The sequence below is a fragment of the Glandiceps talaboti genome, chromosome 12, assembly GCF_964340395.1.
Source record: "Glandiceps talaboti chromosome 12, keGlaTala1.1, whole genome shotgun sequence".
NCBI lineage: Eukaryota > Metazoa > Hemichordata > Enteropneusta > Spengelidae > Glandiceps > Glandiceps talaboti.
Genome location: NC_135560.1, coordinates 12,104,729 through 12,127,597, shown reverse-complemented (window position 1 = coordinate 12,127,597; position 22,869 = coordinate 12,104,729). Strand labels below are relative to the sequence as shown.

At 36.9% G+C, this 22,869-nt stretch overlaps 3 protein-coding genes across 3 annotated transcripts in view; all 3 read right to left on the bottom strand.

Moving 5' to 3' along the window:
• LOC144443722 (15-hydroxyprostaglandin dehydrogenase [NAD(+)]-like) overlaps positions 1-2,183 on the bottom strand; it is a 5,201-nt gene extending 3,018 nt beyond the window's left edge. The window contains exons 1-3 of the mRNA XM_078133264.1: positions 2,029-2,183; positions 502-628; positions 207-316 (exon numbers count right to left, since the gene is read on the bottom strand). Coding sequence (XP_077989390.1) covers positions 207-316; positions 502-628; positions 2,029-2,121 — 330 coding nt within the window. The 5' untranslated portion in view covers positions 2,122-2,183. The remainder of the gene's footprint in view (positions 1-206; positions 317-501; positions 629-2,028) is intronic.
• A 990-nt stretch (positions 2,184-3,173) lies between these two features.
• LOC144443707 (15-hydroxyprostaglandin dehydrogenase [NAD(+)]-like) lies at positions 3,174-13,294 on the bottom strand. The gene is made up of 7 exons (XM_078133247.1): positions 13,202-13,294; positions 10,558-10,684; positions 10,277-10,386; positions 9,822-9,918; positions 8,997-9,073; positions 8,501-8,655; positions 3,174-3,304 (listed from the first exon to the last, which is right to left on the bottom strand). The coding sequence occupies exons 1-7, from the start codon at positions 13,292-13,294 to the stop codon at positions 3,184-3,186; spliced, it is 780 nt and encodes a 259-aa protein (XP_077989373.1). The 3' UTR covers positions 3,174-3,183.
• Positions 13,295-14,250: 956 nt separating this feature from the next.
• On the bottom strand, positions 14,251-22,144 carry LOC144442936 (15-hydroxyprostaglandin dehydrogenase [NAD(+)]-like). The gene is made up of 7 exons (XM_078132308.1): positions 22,052-22,144; positions 20,485-20,611; positions 20,204-20,313; positions 19,831-19,927; positions 17,910-17,986; positions 17,390-17,544; positions 14,251-14,371 (listed from the first exon to the last, which is right to left on the bottom strand). Exons 1-7 carry the CDS (start codon positions 22,142-22,144, stop codon positions 14,251-14,253), a joined length of 780 nt encoding a protein of 259 aa, XP_077988434.1.
• Between the last annotated feature and the right edge of the window lie 725 nt (positions 22,145-22,869).

The following is a 22,869-nucleotide window of genomic DNA, read 5'->3' as shown; positions in this document are numbered from 1 at the left end:
TATAGCAACACGTAGTATAAACGTGAGTGCATTCTAGTTACAGAGACTCTCTATAGAGACTCTGCTACCATATTCTGTGAGTACATGGTTTAGTAGTGACTCTGTCATCATAGCATGTGAGTACACGGTTTAGTGACACAGCCTTAAGTACGAGGTTTGAAAGAGACTCTACCATGACAGTGTTTTCACACATGAATATATCTTACCAGATTTATTGCCATGATGAGCTCTGCCCGCTTATGTTCGTTAAGGATACCAGCATTGTTACAAACCACGTCTAGGTGTCCAAACTGATCCATACACTTCTCAAAGGAAGCTGTCATAAACAAAAATATGTTTATTTGCAGTCACAGTTCGTGATAATAAGACTTCCGATAGTTACAAATTAAAGTCACTTCAAGTGCCCCCTCCCCCGTTTAACATGTGAATGATTTGAAACATATTTCACTAGTTGAAACCTTAGATGATTGATTTGATTTTCTACCTAAAGTTCATCTTTACCTTCAAGCTGTTCCTTAGATGTGACGTCACATTTATGGAACTGCACCTTGTCGTCTCCATACTTCTCTTTTAAAGTTTTGGCAGTTTCTTGTCCTTTTTCTTCATTGATATCGACGAAAAACACTCCCTGTGATATGCGATATTATATTTAAATAATAAGTGTAACAGTGTGATTTAATGAAAAATGTTTGAACTTGGATTCATCCGCTTTGTACATTCCCCCTATATGAAATAACGAGAACGCTCTTAAACAATCGCAGAAGTAAAGCGATCTATTTATGTACACCTGTGATATGGAAGAAATATCTGGCAATTAATTTTACTACAAACACACATTAGATTTTAAATTGCTATACAAAAGGCGAGCTATGGGTAATTGTCTATTCGTTCCTTACATACACTGCCTCTAGTATGGTTATTATTTTCTACTGGTATTTTACCACAAATATTTCGATCGAAGTTGTATATGGAATGCTTCATTACATGCGTCAGACTGACGTTGTGGGCGGACCGATGACGTCATTTGCAGGTACAGATGATATTCATATATGGGAATGATATTCCTATTCAAATCAGATCGAAAATTTCTCAACGTCATTTTAGAAAATCTTTGAAACAATATTTAGTAGAGCAGTACAAGTGATTAAAAACTTTTGTGTGTTCAATTTGTTTTCCCAGTTTGTGTGTATTTCAGTACCATCGATGACTAAATCCTCTTTTTGTTATCATTCTCAATGTATTGCCAGGAGTCAGGCTAGACTAGCTGTAAGCTATTTCTGGACTCTCCATTTATCCTTCTCTCTCTTTTTTTGTTACCAAGGTTTTGTACTCATTTGATACATTCGGGTAAATAAACCACTCACTATTACAGTTCCAAAATAATTATGTTTGCTACATCGGAAATGATCAGAATAACTTCATTATTTGCAAAGTGGTGGAGACTAAAATGCTTGCATTACAAAGAGTCACGTAATCTGGATGACAACGTGATAAATCGTACTGGTACCGTACAGGGACTAGTCTAACAGTCACGCGATCATGTTTACAAGTATGTCTTCTTGATCGACCCTAGAGACAAGGTCAAATTGTTAAGAACAAATTCATATTTTGAAATTATGTAGTGATACAAACAACGATCACACCAATTGCGTTTAATTGTAGACCAATTACTATTAAGAGAATCATGGTAGTTTGACGCATGTTTTACTAGTAATTATGTCATATGGGTTGACCTTTGAGATGAGGCCAAATTGTTATGTATGACTGCAGTGTATGCCATATGTACCACAGCAATGCCAGACGCGGTTTGCCTGTAATGGGCCGTTACCAATTATTTTAAGTTCACTAGACTAAACCTGAATATTTCAAGATCAAGAACTTTCTAGAAATGTATGGTCTATAGGGTGTTTAATGTAAACACACAATGTGAAATCACAGTAAATTTAGTTAGTATTGCCTAATACCTCATCAAAACCTGCCTGTTTCGACAGTTCATTTACAAAATATGTGCTTGAAAGATAACACTACCTTTGCTTCATGCTGTAAGAACTCCTCAGCCAAACCTCTACCAATACCATCAGCACCACCGGTAATAAATGCAACTTTACCTTCCAGATTCATGGTAAAGGCGAATTAAATTTGAAAGCCGAGGTGAACGTGTTCAGTGTCTGATCACTCTTCGCAGTGTTGTATTCTGATGTGCTAGTGTAGCAAACCCTAAATATATATTACCATGATCCTTTGCGGCATGGCTCATAAGGTTAAACGTAGTCTAGTTCCTATACAGTATCGTTACGATTTACAACTTCACTTACAGTCTAGTCAAAGTTGTTACTCTAGAAGTCCTGAGATGCATGGGATATAATTTAAAATTCATCCACAGCCATCCACACAGTCATTAACATCATGTCTTTGTTAACAAATCACACAATTCTAACCAATAACACAGTCCCCCACAAAGTTAGTGTTTATTGCGGCAGTTGTGGAAAGTCCAAATATGGTATATTTGTCAGCTCAGGATGCTACATATACACTGTTTACCTCAATAAAAGACATTTTTATGTATAAAATCACATTCGCAGTCATAAAATTCGTTTTTTCATTTGTGTTTTAAAATCCTTGTTTGGTCAGAATCAATGATTGTATTCGTCTATTTCATTTCAGTTTGTTAATTTTTCAAGTTGAAATGTTGATTATGAGTTAGAAAATAAACAATTGTACCCATTAAAATCACCACCAAGTCCATGTGTAATGTTTTCATAAGAAGCCTGGTTTTGCTGCACTGTGAAAGAGCAGCAATGCTTATCACTGTTCAATGTCAGATTGGGCAAAGGATCCTGCTGTGTTTATTGTGTCTCTGTTATTGTTAGTCTAGAGTAGAAACATGTCTAGCACTGTGCCATGTGTAGTACTGTGCCAAAAACGTAATGTCCCATGAGTGAAAGTGACTAAGCCAACATCATTTTTGTTATATTTGAAACCTGATTAAAATCCCAAAAGGTACAAAGTTATTTATTAATGTTCATTTAATACTTCTGTTGGATTATTTCAATGTCGTCTAACTACTATGACACCAGGTGGGAATAGTCAGGCAGTTTCCCTGGCTATAGTCCATCATTCATCCATTGTTTCCCCATCTAGATTATAGAGAGTATGCCATAGATACACGCTTTGAGTAATTCACTATTCCAGTGATGGTGGAGGTATTGGTTTATACTTCTTACCAGGTTCGATATAGTTGGCTGTCCCATTAGAACTATTATCACAAATCAATTCCAAGACGACGGAAGTGACTTCACTCACCCTGTGATGTTGAAATAGTAAGATTACATGTATTTTATAATAGATCATCTAAATTTGACAAACACGAACGACTGTGAAAGTATAATTCATAAGTAAGAATGAATCACACATATATTTGATTTTGTGAAAGTTTTCAAGGTTAATACATAAATATTTTGATTTGACTAATACCTGATGGTCGACGATACGTCATGTTCGTTAAACGATGTGTAAAGTAAAGATAACTTCAGTGTTTTTAAACCAGTAAGGTGTTTTGGGGGATTTCATTATGTTTTGTGGTTGTAGACAGGTGTCTAGATGGTAGTAATCTTAGGTACCTGTACTTTATTTTTCAAATTGTTAATACGTTATCCATATCATATTACTTTTAATTCTACTGCAAGAACGTCACATTTTAGAAGTACATTTAGATGTTATTCCCCTATATTTTTGTTAGTTCAGACAAGGAAAATACAAGTGATCTAGGGGGGCTTTGTCACTGACAAAACCCTTCGATCACGAGTAATTTCCAGCTGAATGAAGAAAAATATTGGAGAATAACATAATTATACCAGCGCCAGTAATATCAAAGACAAATCAGGGAATTGGAACATATTTCGAAAACAGGAGAACCAGTGACGTGGTATACATTCCATACTGTTTTGTTCAACTTGGCTTGTGCATGGTATAATAATCAGTGTCGGTATATTTAATCTAAAATAGTTGTATGATTATTTGAATTGGCAAGTCTAACCAAGGGAACAACTGTGTGCCTTGACTCTCTAACACGATTCATCTTTACACATCAACATAACAAAACAGGGAATTGTTCGTCTTTAAAATACATTGTATTTAGCAAGGTCAAGAAAATTACCAATAAGGGGTGGACCATTTGATATCCTGGGGGGGGATTTGAAGATTTTGGAAGATTTCGGGAAAAAAAAGATGCCAAATTACGTTAATATGTGCACAGAACGTAGGATGCCTGCTTGTTTTAAATATCTACCTCAATTGCAAAGCTGCTTTACATTTTCCATGGACAGTAGTTGTACAAGTTTAAACACGGATGGTTTTTTTCCAATAATATGGCTTAATAAAACGGACTCGTAATTCTCTATATAATGGGCATTTAAGTATAAAATGAAATTCGTCCTCGACATCATTATTACAGTGTGGAAAATTTCTCATACGCCTTAGTGTACCATGATAACGCCCAGTCTATAGTTAAATTATAAAATGTATGCTGACCAAATCGTCAGCATACATTAAAAGAAAAAGACTCAAGGATTTACAATCAAAGGGAATACAATCATTAGTCAAAAATCCCATTTCCAAGTCATTAATATACAATGAAAATAGAATAGGAGACAATACTTCTCCTTGCATTAACCCAAGAGTACTAGAGAAAAAATCTGACTGGAAGCCATTGACTGTGACACAAGACCTGACATTTAAGTACATAGACCGAATTATTTTCAAGATTTTTCCCCTTATACCTATTTTTGATAGTTTATACCACAATTTGTATCGGTTTATAGAGTCAAAAGTCTTCTTGAAGTCTATAAATGCACAATATAAACGTTTTCTATTTGACAAAGATTTAGCAATAAAATTGTTCAAAGCAAATATTGCATCAACAGTACTCAAACAAGGCATAAAGCCAAACTGGGCATCGGTAATAACATCTTGGTTCGATGACAATGTAAGCAAACGTTGATAAATTAAGGCTGTGAAAAGTTTACCTAAATGACTTACTAAACTAATACCACGATAATTGCTGGGATCTTTGGCATCACCCTTTTTAAATATTGGCACAATTACTGCCGATGACCAACTTTCTGGAAAAAAACCTTTATCTAACACACAGTTAACGATCTTAACTAAAATTGGGACAAGAAAATCTTTACATTCAATGAAAAATTCATTCATAACACAGTCTGGCCCATGACTCTTCCCACGTTTTAACTTGCCAATGGCATTCTCTAACTCGTCCTGTGTAATATTGACCTCAAGTTCATCAAATACAATGTTGTGTTCATCGATATCATATTCTTCCGCAGTCTGAATGTCAACTTTAGACGATTGTAGTTGTTTGAAGTACTCTGAGAGCGTCCCCAAATTAACATCATTCTATACTACCCTTCTTCGAACGAGAGAATCTTTTAAAAAATTCTTTGGGGTTGTGTTTTTTTTTTCAAATGAGCTAGCATATCTCCTTCAGTACGCAAATAATATCGCTTACGCTTAGCTTCTAAAAATTTATATTTTCGTTTCTTTTCGTTCAAAAAAGTGTGGTGCTCAGTAGTCTTACTCCTGTTGAATTGGTTGAGTGCACGTTTGTACTCTCTGTAATATCGCTTTAGCTCATCATTAAACCAAGGTTTGTCAGGTACATTACGAGACGATATATTTACATCAAAGGTATGAACATTGCTATCGGGTGTTCGAGATCGGGTAGCATAGGATTTACAGAAAGGAGTGAATACCCCACTCAGCACACTAGTGAAATTATCAATGTTACTATTCATGGTAGCTTGTGAAACAATCTCAGCTTCATTGAAAGAAGTGTGAATTTTATCGAGATTCACTCGTACTGCCTCACGACATTGTGGTGCAAGATTAGGGTTCCAATGGTACACTTCTCGAACTTTCCCTGTACTGAGTTCGTTGTTCTCTACTTGTGGATACAAATAGCTGACTGCCAATTCCACATGTAGGGGCGCATGGTCAGAATATTCATTAAAGTTACACACAATAAATTTACTAACAATAGGGAAAAATGCTGGTGGGGTCAACACATAGTCAATTACACTCATTCCACGTGCCCCCCATTGAATGTAAAGTCATTACTAATGCCACCTGTATGTCTACCATTCAAAATCCGCAAACCAGTCGACTTGCATAAATTAATTAACCTAGTTCCATATTCATTAGTTCCTAAGTCAGGATTTACACGTGTAGGTAAAGTTACGTCACTGTGGTACGTAAAGACATCTCTGGGGTTGACTGTATCATGCAAATTATCGTACCTTATGAAAATATCGCACGTTGTAGTTCGACTATTTGTATCGCCAATAACAATAACTTTGCCAGAAGTTTGAAAAGTTGCAATTTGGTTTTCAAGTTCGTAGAAAATATCAGAGTCATAATACCTATAGAAAGTTGAGCCAGTTGGTGGTAAATATACAAATGCGCAATAAATATCCTTAACATCTTGGCATAAGACTTGATCTAATTTTAGCCATATAATTGTATCAAAATATACATTACACAAGGAAATGAAAGGAATAAACTCGTCCCTAATCAAAATGATAGATCCTCCACCCTGTTTTGATTTTACTTTTAGCCTAGGGAAAACAAAAGATTTGAAACCATCCGTTTGTAATTCATAATCCTTGTCTGTCCAGCATTCAGACAGAAATATCAGGTCATATGTCCGTATGAAGTTTCTAAAAGCTGTGTCAAGCCATTTACTTGCAAACCCTCCGTTAACATTCCATGAAATAATTTTCAAGTCACGAAGCTTAGGTGAGGGCAGAACATTCCCCAACAAATCCTATTCCGTGTCCCGCGTACTAGAAATAGGAGCAGTATACAGCACCCCATCAATATATAGCTTATCCTTTACTAACGCAACCTTGCGGTTCTCAGCCTCAGCTTTCCATAGTATGGGGAGAAGAGTTCTTCTTCTGTCCTGAACCACCTTCGGGAATTGCTCGCCTATGGAAAATGTTGTGCCACGTAGTTTACCGCTGGACTTTCTGGTCATTTCGCGTTGAGTGAACCTTTGGAATTTCACAACTATGGGACGTCTTTTATTAGGCCGTGGTCTTCCAATTCTGTGTGCCCGGTCGATAATCACAGGTTCTTCAATGCCGAGGTTTTCTGTGCAAAAATTCTGAATCTTGTCAGTGCAATCCTCGTCCTCCGTTTCAGGTATGTTGAAGAATAAATGATTATCCCTCATTGATCTGCATTGAAGGTCCACGACCTGTTCAGCCAAATTTGTACTTTCTTGCACGAAACCTTTCAGTGACTCCCTCAACCCGGTAACGGACGGACAGACGGATGGACGGACGCACGGACGCACGGACAGATGGAACCCAATCCATAAGTCCTCATCCGGACTTTGTCCGGCGGGGACTAAAAATCCTCCAGAGCTTCTAAGGGAGACCCCCTAGGACCCCCCATAAGAGGTACACATGTCCCACTCTCTAATCAAAGTTCTTTCCTCCACCTCTTACTGTCAAGATGCTATGAAACTTTATTTCAAAAATTGTTTCCACCTTATGTAGTTGCTTTTTACATGTTAGAGCTGTCTTGTAAAGCTTGCAAATTATTGTCTGAAAGTGTCTGTGAATAGCCTAAACATTGCCTTTAGAAGTAAAAATCCTCCAGGGCTTCTAGGGGAGACCCCCTACAACCCCCCCCCGACCTCCCCATTCACACACACTCACACAAGAGGTGGACATATCCCAGTCTCAAAGCTCTTCTCTCTACAGCTTACTGTCAGATGCTATGAAACTTTATTCACAGGGGTCAGTGACTTTTTGTCGGCACAATGGAAAAGAACACTGACCCACCCCAACCCCATGCTGGAGAAACTGACCGGTCTATCTGAATGTTTGAGCTCACCAATCAAGTTTCCGATTTGCATTTCAGTGTGTCATCATAGCATGGCATAAAAACTGTCAATGATGTTTATTTAATTGAAAATCAAACATGTATGAAATATGTATTAAATATAATTTGTGTGTGATAGAACAGCATCTTTTTACTCTCTGTATCACCCTGTGCGAAAACCAAACAGAAAATTGTGGCAACAAAAGTAGGTGTTCAACATTGACGTAAAAAAATCCGGATATCTCAAAGAAGGAAAGAAAAAAATAGTTGCCAGCATAGGCGAAGGAGAAAAAAAAATTCACAGGCAAGCAGGTGGGACAAAAATAATGACTCTCCACCAATCCTCCAAGCCCCCCAGGATATCGAATGGTCTACCCCTAAGCTGTGGGTGGCCAAACGGCCGGAAGGGAAAATGTACTACGCTCTCACAATTTGTTGTGTAATATTGACTAGAAGTCTTCATTTATACTGGCTAGTTCTACGAGTTTTTTTTATAAACTTGTCTCACAAGAAGTTCAGTGAGACCTGACCCTCGTGGGTCCAATGTCGTTAGAATTCAAGTTGAAGTGTTGGCTTTACCATATCAAATACTTACGTCAAATATCGCTTGTTGGGATCCTTAAGTGCAGCATTCATCTGTTCCTTGTATTTAGTCGCGTTTTCCAAAACAGCTACAGCCATGTTCGTGTCTACCACCCATGGACATATAGCGAGAACACGCACTCCATTGTCTTTTACATCTGGTTCAAACTACGTGTAAGAAAGAAATCTAAAAGACTGCAAGATACTTCGTGTCGTTCCGCCCCCACCGGCTCGTCACAGCGTACGTTACATACTAGCAATTCATATCAAGTTAAAAAAACTCAATAACACAAAGTAAAACTGACAAAACTGATGAATCTAGTATTTAAAACAATCCACAAGTGGGGTACTGTCACTGAGTCATGTTACAGTTTGTGATAAATAATGTGTTTATCGAATCGAAGTTAACAAATGTCACATCCCATTTCGTTAAACGACCACATGCTGTAATCCTTAAAAATATGAAAATAACAGTATATATCTTTTTACGTGAAAAGAAATCCCCTTACCGCCACACTCCTGGTAAAGCCTACAACTCCATGTTTACTGGCAGTGTACAGTGGCATACATTCAAAGGGAATTAAACCTAAATGGCAAAGCATTAAACACATTCAGATGTAAATCTCATCAAACGACAAAACATACTTTTGACTGTACAATGTTGTGTCTGTAATTACCTTTACCTGTACATTCATTGAAGTGTGTAGAGTAGGCAAACAGTACCTTCTCTGAAACGTTCTCATAACAGAATGATAATTTTAGACGCGAATGAATGATCTAATGCATTGGTGTGTATCTGTAAGTTTCAAATACAATGGATGTAGTAGTTTTTTAAGATAAGGTGTCGTTAGACGGACATACATACCTACATACATACCTACATACATACATACATACATACATACATACATACATACATACATACAGACAGACAGACAGACAGACGGACGGACGGACGGAGAAAAAGAGACAGAGACAACGACAGGAAGACAGACAGAGGCAGGCAGACATAGAGACAAAGGTATAACATGGCTTTCTCTTACGGGAGGTAAAGACATGGAAGATAGAAACAACAAGAGTAAAACCTATCATGTACATGAGATATATATCTAGTTCGGACGATATAGATAAGTGTGACACTTTCAGTACGCTAGCGATTTGATAAAAGTTTTAACGTAGTTTCCAGTTATGAAGAGAGGTTTTTGCTTAAATTATATCATGGCCAGATTTTTCATCTTTATTTCATAAGATATGACATTTTGATTTTGATTTCTCTCTGATAAAACGTTGATAAATTTTCGATGATTAACACATTTTTATGCATCACCACTTACCAGCAATCGATGCTGTATTGATGACCACGCCTCCTTTCCCACCGTTTTTTGTTCCCATGTGTTTTACAGCCAAATACGTCCCTTCAATGACAGCAATCTAAAGACAAAGTACAATTATTTTCTTATAGTGTGTTTGTACTGTACGCAGAACTCTTTATAGTAACACTCTTTGTGTTCTGTGAATGCAGTGTTAGTTATAGGGGTAAGTGGGAATAGCAACCGACTACTCAATGCTCAAGTGGTATAAATTTGAGTACATATTTATAGACTATGTATAGCTCTGCTAAATGGTTTATATAGTAGTGACATCATAGCATGTGAGTACACGGTTTTGTCGAAACTCTGCCCTCATATAGCCTCGAGTACGTGGTTTTATAGAGACTTTACCATGTAGTCTGAAATTCTTTCAGGTTTCACACAGAAACAGTAATTTGTATTCCCTGAATTTATCTTACCAGATTTACTGCCACGGTGAGCTCTGCTCGAGCATGTTCATTAAGGATACCAGCATTGTTACAAACCACGTCTAGGTGTCCGAACTGATCCATACACTTCTCAAAGGAAGCTGTCATTAACAAAAATATGTTTAATTGCAGACATAGTTCATGATAATAAGACTTCGTTACAAAGTCACTTCAAGTGCCCTCCCCCTTTTAGCAAGTGAATGATTTGAAACATTTTATTCGTTGAAACTTTATATGATTGATTTGATTTTCTACCTAAAGTTCATCTTTACCTTCAAGCTGTTCCTTCGATGTGACGTCACATTTATAGAACTGCACCTTGTCATCTCCATACTTCTCTTTTAAAGTTTTCACAGTTTCTTGTCCTTTTTCTTCATTGATATCGACGAAAAATACTCCCTGGAAAATGTGATATGATATTTAAGTTATTACTGTAACTGTGATTTAATGAAAAACTTTTGAAATTGGATTCATCCGTTTTCTGCATTCCCTGTATAGGGAATAACGAGAACTGTCTTAAACAATTGCAGAAGTAAAGCGATCTATTTATGTACACCTGTGATATAGAAGAAATATCTGGCAATTAATTTTACTACAAACACACATTAGATTTTAAATTACTATACAAAAGGCGAGCTATGGGTAATTGTCTATTCTTTCCTTACATACACTGCCTCTAGTATGGTTATTATTTTCTACTGGTATTTTACCACAAACATTTCGATCGAAGTTGTATATGGAATGCTTCATTACATGTGTTAGACTGACAGATCAGCCGTTGTGGGCGCAGTCTAATCTCCCTTTCCCCAAACAATTAGGGCAAGCTGATAAGCCTTGACCAATGACGTTATTCGCAAAAAATTGGGATGATATTTAAATCAGATTGAAAAACTCCACATCGTTTTAGGAAATCTTTGAAACAGTGTTAAGTAGTGCAGTACAAGTGATTGAATGTAAACTTAGAGAGGTATATACTTTCTGTTTGTTGGAGAGACGTTCATGTATTAAAAAAGAGTTTTGTGTGTACATTTTGTTTCCCCAGTTATGTATGTAATTCAGTTCCATCGATGCCTAAACCCTCTTATTGTTATCATTCGCAATGTACAAAGCTGGAGGTCACGCTAGACTAGCTGTAAGCTATTTCTTGACTCCCCATTCACCCTTCTCTCTTTTTTTTTGTTACTAATCATTTATACATTCGGGTAAATAAATCACTTACCATTACAGTCAATACATAACTGTAGGAAATGGTCAGAACAACTTCATTATTTGCAAAGTTGATGAGATTAAAATGGTTGCGTTACAAAGAGTCACGTATTCTGGATGTCAACGTGGATGTGTAAATCGTACTGATATAGATTGATACAGAGTCACATGACCTTGTTTACAAGTATGTCCCCTTGATCGATCTCAGAGACGAGGTCAAATTGTTAAGAAAAAATTCATAGTTTGAGATTATGTATACATAACAGTGATCACAACAATTGTGTTTATTTGTAGAACAATTACTGTTCTTTGGAGTACAGTGGTAGTTCACGGCGTGTTTTACTAATAATTAGGTCACTTCGGTTGACTCTGAGACAAGGTCAAATTGTTATGAGTTCAATGTATGCCATATCTACCACAGCAAGGTCAGACGCAGAAGTTTTCCTGTAATGGGCCGTTACTAATTTTTTTAAGTTCACCAGACTAAACCTGAATATTTTAAGATCAAGAGGTTTCTAGAAATATATGGTTTATAGGGTGTTTAACGTAAACATATAAAATTAAATGCAACAAATATGACAGTAGATTTAGTTAGAATTGTCTAATTAAGCAATAACCCCCGCCGAAGGCGGGTATACACGAGATTTTGGTACAATTCGCGACATATAGCACGAGCCGAATGGCGAGTGCTATATGGAGCGAATTGTACCAAATTCGAGTGTATACCCGCCTTCGGCGGAGGTTATTGCTATTATATTATATCAAAATATGTGTCTATTTCTTCTAAATGTGATTCTGTGGTTATTTATATGCCTGAAAAGGCGAATTCGCACGTACAGAGAAAGATCGTCTGTAATAGATCGTCGGGAACGAGCATATTTTGATGAGTGGATACGTTCATGTCGTCCCCCACACACACTGCATGAACACAAACCATACACTGCATTGCAATGTATTGACAAATTACTTTATTTACATCATATAATGCATAACGAAAACGCGTTGAAAACTAGCAACAAAGAAAACGGGGAAAGAGGTCAAAGAAAGTAACAATTTTGTTTGGATATTTACATAAGAACAATACAATCTTGTACACTGCTAAAAATAGATGTCTCGGCCCGCGGCGTTGAACCAGTTGAATCGGAGAAAGCGCGAGACAGTAAATCAGAGACGCGACGTTACACAGTCTACTTTAATTTAATGGTTAACAAATTGAACATTGACCGAACCTGAAACTGTACAGTTTTGAAATAATCCTGACGCACTTGACTGATGGTTAAAAGTTAAATTGGTGTTGCTTGATTCAACGAGAGCAGGACGCTGACGGCTCGTTGCATGGGAGAACTTGTACCTTATCAGCCATGGCCAGTGGTGTTGAAGCCACTGATCGATCGTTGCTTTCGATCGCAAGGTCATCAGTGGAATTATTTGGACTACTGTAACCCAAACTATTGGACAGGATACCTGACATACCTTTACTCTGAAGAAGTGTTAACTTATTGGTATAAGAACGAACACTAGCTTCATTTTTGTGAGTACTATTCATATGCTAGTTTAGGGGCCCATTTTACCACTGCCAGCCGTGGTAAAATGGGATTTTACCACAGTTATTATCCAATCAGAATGGCGCATAGTAGCATGATATAATATAATACCTTATCTGTTTCGTGAGTTCATTTTACAAAATGTGTGCTTGAAAGATAACAATACCTTTGCTTCATGCTGTAAGAATTCTTCAGCCAAACCTCTACCAATACCATCAGCACCACCGGTGATAAATGCAACTTTACCTTCCAGATTCATGGTAAATAAGGCGAATTAAATTTGAAAGCCGAGGTGAACGTGTTCAGTGTCTGATCACTCTTCACAGTGTTGTACTCTGATGTGCTAGTGTAGCAAACCCTAAATATATATTACCATGATCCTTTGCGGCATGGCTCATAAGGTTAAACGTAGTCTAGTTCCTATACAGTATCGTTACGATTTACACCTTCACTTACAGTCTCGTCAAAGTCGTTACTCTAGAAATCCTGAGATGCATGGGATATAATTTAAAATTCATCCACAGCCATCCAACAGTCATTAACATCATGTCTTTGTTAATAAATCACACAATTCTAACCAATAACACAGTCCCCCATAAAGTTAGTGTTTAAAGACATTTTTATGTATAAAATCACATTCATATTCATAAAATTCGTTTTTTCATTTGTGTTTTAAAATCCTTCTTTGGTCAGAATCAATGATTGTATTCGTCTATCTCATTTCAGTTTGTTAGTTTTTCAAGTTAAAATGTCGATTATGAGTTAGAAAATAAACAATTGCAGCCATTAAAATCACCAAGTCCATGTGTAATGTTTTCATTAGAAGCCTGTTTTCACTGCACTGTTAAAGAGTAGCACTGGTTATCACTGTTCTTTGTCATTGGGCAAAAGATCCTGCCGTGTTTATTTTGTCTGTTATTGTTAGTCTAGAGTAGAAATATATCTTGCTTTGTGCCAAAAACGTAATGTCCCATGAGTGAAACACCAAGCCAACATCATTTTGGCTATATTTGAAACCTGATTAAAATCCCAAAATGTACATACTATATTAGTTATTTATTAATGTTCATTTAATACTTCTCTTAGGTCATTCCGATGTCATGTAACTACAATGACACCAAGTGTAGTTTCTCTGGCTATAGTCCATCATTCATTCATTGTTTCTCCATCTAGATTATAGAGAGCATGCCAAAGATACATGCTTTGAGTAATCCACTATTCCAGTGATGGTGGAGGTATTGGTGCATACTTCTTACCAGGTTCGATATAGTTAGCTGTTCCATTAGCACTACTATCACAAATCAATTCCAAGGCGACGGAAGTGACTTCACTCACCCTGTGATGTTGAAATAGTAAGATTACGTGTATTGCATAACAAATCATATAAATTTGACAAACACGTACCATTGTGAAAGTATAATTTGCAAAGAAGAATGAATCGCACCTATTTCATTTTGTGAAAATTTTCAAGATAATACATAGATATTTTGATTGGACTAATACTAATACCTGTATGTTATAAACGAATGATGGGCGATGATACGTCATGTTCGTCCCGACAGTTTAAAGGATGTGTAAAGTAAACATAACGTCAGACGTCACATTTTAGAAGTATACTTAGATGTTATTCCCAATATTTATATTTTTTTTCGTTGAGACAAGGGAAATACGAGTGACCTAAGGGGTCTTTTTCACTACGAGTCGACAGAACGAGTTATTTGAGTGATGAAAACTATTGGAGAATAACATAATTATACCAGCGCGAGTAATAGCAAAGAAAAATCGGTGAAAGTAATGGCAATTTTGAACGTTTTTAGTCATATTTCGAACACAGCAGAACCAGTGACGTGGTATGAATATTTTTGTTCAAGTTAGCTTGTGTCTGGTTTAGTAATCAGTGTCCGTATATTTAATCTAAAATAGTTGTATGATTATTTTAATTAACAACTCTAACCAAGGGAACACTATGTGGCTTGACTATAAGATACATTTCATCTTTACATTAAGGGACCGGTCAGTTTCTTCGGCCTGGGGGGGGGGCGGTGGATTGGTAGGGGGGGTCACCCTGTTTTGGAAATTGGGAGTGGGGGGGGGGTCATGCTGTTTTGAAAATTGTGGATAAGGGGGGGGGGGTCGTTGTGTTTTAGATTGTGATGGAAGAAAATATCCTTTCTACAATGGCATATAGCCTTGTCTGAAATGTGGTACATGTCAATATTTGTTCTTGTCCCTGTTTCTTACATGAATTCTTTAACATTACTTATTAGTTCAAACCTAACTACACATATTCATATACATGTACCGGTATTACCTACCTACCACACTAGTTACAGAACATGTCATGTAAATGCTTGGCTGTTTCACAATCAATGCTTCGCTTATATTGCAGTTTGGGGCAAAAGTGAACTTGAAGGTTTCGTAATGGTAATTTTCCTAGATAGTTTATAAATGAAGTTAATCTAAATTGTTCTACTCGCCATGCTATTGACACTACAAATCACCACATCTCATCAGATTCCAGTTACTATTATACACTAGGTATGACCACCTAAAGTTCTGTAACATACCGGTCACTTTATTATACATGCAATATTAATGCCCCTATATACTAATGTTACGTGTCCATTTTATGTGATATGAGAAACTCATTGAAAAACGTTTTACGTTAGCTTTTCGAAGCTTGGAAATATTACCTCAAAGGTTATGAATAACCTAAACATTGCCTTAGTATCTCAAGCAAAAAACTCCAGATCTGCCAGGGGGAAAACCCCAAGGACTCCCTCACCCCCAGAGGTCACTCACACATTCAACCAACAATCAGATGCACCAACAACCTTTTTACTGTCATAATGGTATTAAACTTTTATTAAATATTTTCACCCTATTCTAATTTGATATGATATTGTCTTTTCAAGATGTGAAACGTTTGCCAAGATAGTCTAAAATTGCCTTAAACTCCAAATCTCTCCTACCAATGATACTACCATTATAGATGTGCTGACCTTTACTACATGTATATAATGATGCCATTTAAACTTTTTAAGAACATATTTCAACCCTTAGTGTAAGTTATAAAAAATAGTTTCTGATACTTGCTGTCTTGTAAAGCATGGATTAAGTTATTGCTTGAAAGGGTCTGAATAGCCTAAATATTAAGAGTAAAAATCCTCCAGGGTTTCTAGAGAGAGACCCCCCTCAGACCCCCAACATGAGGTGGACATATCCCAGTCTCAAGCTCTTCCCCTCTTACTGTCAAGATGCTATCAAAGTATATTTCAAAAGTATTTCAACCCTATGTAGTTGCTTTTAACATGTTGGTGTTGTCTTGTAAGGCTTGGAAATCATTGTCTGAAAGGGTCTAAATAGACTCAAAATTGACTTTTCAGAGTTAAAAACGTCCAGGTCTTCTAGGGGGAGACCCCCTAGGACCCCCCTCACATGAGGTGTACACATCCTAGTCTCAAGATCTTCCCCCTACATCTTACTGTCAAGATCCTATCAAACTATACTTCAAAAATATTTCAACCTTATGTAGTTGCATTTTACATGTTGGTGCTGTCTTGTAAAGCTTGGAAATTATTTTCTGAAAATGTCTGAATAGTCTCAAAACCTCCTGGGCTTCTAGGGGGAGACCCCCTAGGACCCCCATAAGAGATGTACATATTCCCTTCTCAAGCTTTCCTACCTTTCACTGCCAAGATGCTATTAAACTCCTTTTCGAATATATTTACCCTGTGTAGTCAATAATTATAAATATGATAGTGCTAACCTGGGGTCTTATAAAGTAGATGCAAGACAGTCAAGCAGTCCACACTGAGTCACGATAAAAGAATACCTGTCATGCGAATATTATATATGGGGGGGGGGGGTCATCATGTTTTAGAATTAAGTGATAGGGGGGTCAGCCTGTTTTTGGTTTTACAGATAGGGGGGGGTCAGTGACTTTTTGTCGGCCCGATTTAAGAATCCACCGCCCCCCCCCCCCCAGGCTGGAGAAACTGACCGGTCCCTAACATAATTTTACAAAACAGAGATGTGCCCGTCTTCAAAATATTTCACATGGTCCAGAAAATTACCAATAAGCTGTGTGTGGCCAAACGGCGAAGGAAAATGTACAGTAACTACGCTCTCACACTTTGTTGTGTAATATCGACTAGTAATCTTTACTTATACTGGCTAGTTCTACGAGTTTTTTTTATAAACTTGTCTCATAAGATGTTCAGTTAGAGCTGACCCTCATGGCTTCAATCACAGCCTAGTGTCTGTGGTTCAATGCAGTTGTCTAGATCTGTATACAAATTGATATCCTTAGAATTCAAGTTGAAGTGTTGTCTTTGCAATATCAAATACTTACGTCAAATTTGGCTTGTTCTGATCCTCAATTAGAGCATTAATCTGTTCCTTGTATTTAGTCCCGTTCGCCAAAAGAGATGCACCCATGTTCGTGTCTACCACCCATGGACATATAGCGAGAACACGCACTCCATTGTCTTTTACATCAGGTTCAAACTACGTGTAAGAAAGAAATCTAAAAGACTGCAAGATACTTCGTGTCGTTCCGCCCTCACCGGCTCGTCACGGCGTACGTTACATACTAGCAATTCATATCAAGTTAAAAAACTCAATAACACAAAGTAAAACTGACAAAACTGATGAAGCTAGTATTTAAAACAATCCACAAGTGGGGTGCTGTCACTGAGTGATGTTACAGTTTGTGATAAATAATGTGTTTATCCATAGACAGTGGAGGGGAGATATATCGAATCGAAGTTAACAAATGTCACATCCCATTTCGTTAAACGACCACATGCTGTAATCCTTAAAATATGAAAATAACAGTATATATCTTTTTACGTGAAAAGAAATCCACTTACCGCCACACTCCTGGTAAAGCCTACAACTCCATGTTTACTGGCAGTGTACAGTGGCATACATTCAAAGGGAATTAAACCTAAATGGCAAAGCATTAAACACATTCAGATGTAAATCTCATCAAACGACAAAACATACTTTTGACTGTACAATGTTGTGTCTGTAATTACCTTTACCTGTACATTCATTGAAGTGTGTAGAGTAGGCAAACAGTACCTTCTCTGAAACGTTCTCATAACAGAATGATAATTTTAGACGCGAATGAATGATCTAATGCATTGGTGTGTATCTGTAAGTTTCAATTACAATGGATGTAGTAGTTTTTAAGTTATGGTGTCGTTAGGGAGCATTCGTTTTTTACGGGGAGTGGGGGGGGGGGGGGTCGGTGGAATTCGGGGGGGGGGTTGACTTTTACAAAGCAGTTTTTAGAGGGGGTCAAATTTTATATCCAATGGTTGGGGGGGGGGTCAATTTTTACAACAGATTTGTATGGAATCATAGCAAAAAACAACAGAATTGACAAAAAAATGTACAAAACAGAATACAAACATGTCTTTATTCTGTCTGATCAGGTGATAACAAGTAAAAAAAAGAAAACACAGAATCACGTGTTCAAATACGCTGTCTTTTTGAAGCAGGAGAAATGTATTCTGATGACCATGACAAAGTTGTTGAGTTCTCAAAGAAGTATATAGTGCCTGAGAAAGTGGTAGTTGACTACTTAATTCATTTAGAGACATTGAAAACTGTAAGACTCAAGAAAAAGAAGCGAAACCAAGCTAATGCTGTGGATCAACCACGACAGTATGACAGCCATGACTGGAATGCACTGTACAGAAACAGTGAATTACGTAAGCTGAAAGTTTCTGACCTGGACATGTACATGAACAGACATAAATTGACAACTGAGAGAAAGATGCTAAAAAAAGACAAACTGAAAATAGTTGAAGCACACATTGGCAGGCAGCTGTGTCAAACAACACTGGAAAGTCTGAGAGTGAACCATGAGAGGGATAAAGAGGAGGAGGAGAGTGATGAAGAGGATGAGATGGACGAAGACAGTGAATCAGAAGATGGACATGTAGTGATACATGAATTGGGTGAATCAGAGGAAAGTGACTCAGAAAGTGACTCTGAAAGTGATAGCAGTGACATTGAAAATGAACTCTTTCACACAACAAGATCAGGCAGACAGTGTACTACTTGGAAGTCACGGAACTACATGGACTAGGTTTCATGGTCCATTATGTGATATGTCGAACAAACACTCATATAAGTCAAGTGTTTCATAAATCTATTATAAATCAAGTTAAAATTTTTTATAGGGTCACATTTTACAATTGATGGATTTAGGGGGGGGGGGTCAAATTTTAGAAAAGTAATTTTTAGGGGGGGTTGCTTTTTACATTTAATTCATACCTCAAATTCCACCGACCCCCCCCCCCCCCCCCTCCCCGTAAAAAACGAATGCTCCCTTAGACGGACATACATACATACATACATACATACATACATACATACATACATACATACAGACAGACGGACGGACGGAGAAACAGACAGAGACAACGACAGGAAGACAGACAGAGGCAGGCAGACATAGAGACAAAGGTATAACATGGCTTTCTCTTACGGGAGGTAAAGACATGGAAGATAGAAACAACAAGAGTAAAACCTATCATGTACATGAGATATATATCTAGTTCGGACGATATAGATAAGTGTGACACTTTCAGTACCTTAGCGATTTAATAAAAGTTTTAACGTAGTTTCCAGTTATGAAGAGAGGTTTTTCTTTAATTATATCATGGCCAGATTTTTCATCTTTATTTCATAAGATATGACATTTTGATTTTGATTTCTCTCTGATAAAACGTTGATAAATTTTCGATGATTAACACATTTTTATGCATCACCACTTACCAGCAATCGATGCTGTATTGATGACCACGCCTCCTTTCCCACCGTTTTTTGTTCCCATGTGTTTTACAGCCAAATACGTCCCTTCAATGACAGCAATCTGAAGACAAAGTACAATTATTTTCTTATAGCAACCGACTACTCAATGCTCAAGTGGTATAAATTTGGGTACATATTTATAGACTATGTATAGCTCTGCTAAATGGTTTATATAGTAGTGACTCTGTCATCATAGCATGTGAGTACACGGTTTTGTCGAAACTCTGCCATCATATAGCCTTGAGTACGTGGTTTTATAGAGACTTTACCATTTAGTCTTAAATTCTTTCAAGTTTCACACAGAAACAGTAATTTGTATTCTCTGAATTTATCTTACCAGATTTACTGCCACGGTGAGCTCTGCTCGAGCATGTTCATTAAGGATACCAGCATTGTTACAAACCACGTCTAGGTGTCCAAACTGATCCATACACTTCTCAAAGGAAGCTGTAATTAACAAAAATATGTTTATTTGCAGTCACAGTTTATGATAATAAGACTTCGTTACAAAGTCACTTCTAGTGCCCTCCTCCGTTTAGCAAGTGAATGATTTAAAACATTTTATTCGTTGAAACTTTATATGATTGATTTGATTTTCTACCTAAAGTTCATCTTTACCTTCCAGCTGTTCCTTAGATGTGACGTCACATTTATAGAACTGCACCTTGACATCTCCATACTTCTCTTTTAAAGTTTTGGCAGTTTCTTGTCCCTTTTCTTCATTGATATCGACGAAGAATACTCCCTGGAAAATGTGATATGATATTTAAGTAATTACTGTAAAAGTGTGATTTAATGAAAAACTTTTGAAATTGGATTCATCCGTTTTCTGCATTCCCTCTATAGGGAATAACGAGAACGGTCTTAAACAATTGCAGAAGTAAAGCGATCTATTTATGTACACCTGTGATATAGAAGAAATATCTGGCAATTAATTTTACTACAAACACACATTAGATTTTAAATTACTATACAAAAGGCGAGCTATGGGTAATTGTCTATTCTTTCCTTACATACACTGCCTCTAGTATGGTTATTATTTTCTACTGGTATTTTACCACAGACATTTCGATCGAAGTTGTATATGGAATGCTTCATTACATTTGTTAGACTGACAGATCAGCCGTTGTGGGCGCAGTCTAATCTCCCTTTCCCCAAACAATTAGGGCAAGCTGATAAGCCTGGACCGATGACGTTATTCGCAAAAAATTGGAATGATATTTAAATCAGATTGAAAAACTCCACATCGTTTTAGGAAATCTTTGAAACAGTGTTAAGTAGTGCAGTACAAGTGATTAAATGTAAACTTAGAGAGGTATATACTTTCTGTTTGTTGGAGAGACGTTCATGTATTAAAAAAGAGTTTTGTGTGTACATTTTGTTTCCCCAGTTATGTATGTAATTCAGTTCCATCGATGCCTAAACCCTCTTATTGTTATCATTCGCAATGTACAAAGCTGGAGGTCACGCTAGACTAGCTGTAAGCTATTTCTTGACTCCCCATTCACCCTTCTCTCTTTTTTTTGTTACTAATCATTTATACATTCGGGTAAATAAATCACTTACCATTACAGTCAATACATAACTGTAGGAAATGGTCAGAACAACTTCATTATTTGCAAAGTTGATGAGATTAAAATGGTTGCGTTACAAAGAGTCACGTATTCTGGATGTCAACGTGGATGTGTAAATCGTACTGATATAGATTGATACAGAGTCACATGACCTTGTTTACATGTATGTCCCCTTGATCGATCTCAGAGACGAGGTCAAATTGTTAAGAAAAAATTCATAGTTTGAGATTATGTATACATAACAGTGATCACAACAATTGTGTTTATTTGTAGAACAATTACTGTTCTTTGGAGTACAGTGGTAGTTCACGGCATGTTTTCTAATAATTAGGTCACTTCGGTTGACTCTGAGACAAGGTCAAATTGTTATGAGTTCAATGTATGCCATATCTACCACAGCAAGGTCAGACGCAGAAGTTTTCCTGTAATGGGCCGTTACTAATTTTTTTAAGTTCACCAGTTTCTAGAAATATATGGTTTATAGGGTGTTTAACGTAAACATATAAAATTAAATGCAACAAATATGACAGTAGATTTAGTTAGAATTGTCTAATACCTTATCTGTTTCGTGAGTTCATTTTACAAAATGTGTGCTTGAAAGATAACAATACCTTTGCTTCATGCTGTAAGAATTCTTCAGCCAAACCTCTACCAATACCATCAGCACCACCGGTGATAAATGCAACTTTACCTTCCAGATTCATGGTAAATAAGGCGAATTAAATTTGAAAGCCGAGGTGAACGTGTTCAGTTTCTGATCACTCTTCACAGTGTTGTAATCTGAGGTGTGCCAAACCCTAAATATATTATTACCATGATCCTTTGCGGCACAATTTGTACTTTAAGGTAAACATGGCGAATACTATGGAAGCCCACTGAAACGTGTTCGGTGTCAGCTGATCACTATTCACGCTATCGTTCCCTCTTTTGCTAAATAAAATAATAATACTAATAATTTTATTATCAAAATGCTTTAAAATACACATCGATAAATGGGTAACCCTATTAGGACCAGCCTAATCTACCCAGCCCCCCCCCCCCCCCAAATAAATCACAACATCTAAAAGATAAATAGTCACACTTGGAAAAAGGACAAAGAGTACAACAAAGACAGAACAAAATATACAAGTACATCTACAAACACTAAATAGAAACAATTTGAAATAGCGACATTATAAAAATTCCGAAATATGACACTTTAAAAGTTTTTTAAACAAAATTGATATTTTCTGTCTTTCTTATTAAAGTCGGCAGTTCATTCCATAATTTGGTGGCCTCATAAGAAAAAGAGTGAGTGAAGCGTTGACAGTTGGGAGTAGGTAGAACGAAAAGGCCATTAAAACATGAACGAGTGTGAATTTGAAAGGTAGGGAGGTACCATGTTATGGACAGTTTATATTTATTAAAGAGGAATCTTTTACCTAAAGGT

What these genes read in the sequence shown, in the direction of transcription:
- LOC144443707 (XM_078133247.1), bottom strand. Translation starts at nt 13,294, where the DNA reads ATGAATCTGGAAGGTAAAGTTGCATTTATCACCGGTGGTGCTGATGGT. An exon ending in TCTTACAGCATGAAGCAAAG is followed by an intron (nt 10,685 to 13,201) that starts GTATTGTTATCT and finishes CACATTTTCCAG; the next exon opens with GGAGTATTTTTCGTCGATAT. An exon ending in CCCAACAAGCGATATTTGAC is followed by an intron (nt 3,305 to 8,500) that starts GTAAGTATTTGA and finishes TCAACATCACAG; the next exon opens with GGTGAGTGAAGTCACTTCCG.
- LOC144442936 (XM_078132308.1), bottom strand. Translation starts at nt 22,144, where the DNA reads ATGAATCTGGAAGGTAAAGTTGCATTTATCACCGGTGGTGCTGATGGT. An exon ending in TCTTACAGCATGAAGCAAAG is followed by an intron (nt 20,612 to 22,051) that starts GTATTGTTATCT and finishes CACATTTTCCAG; the next exon opens with GGAGTATTCTTCGTCGATAT. An exon ending in CAGAACAAGCCAAATTTGAC is followed by an intron (nt 14,372 to 17,389) that starts GTAAGTATTTGA and finishes TCAACATCACAG; the next exon opens with GGTGAGTGAAGTCACTTCCG.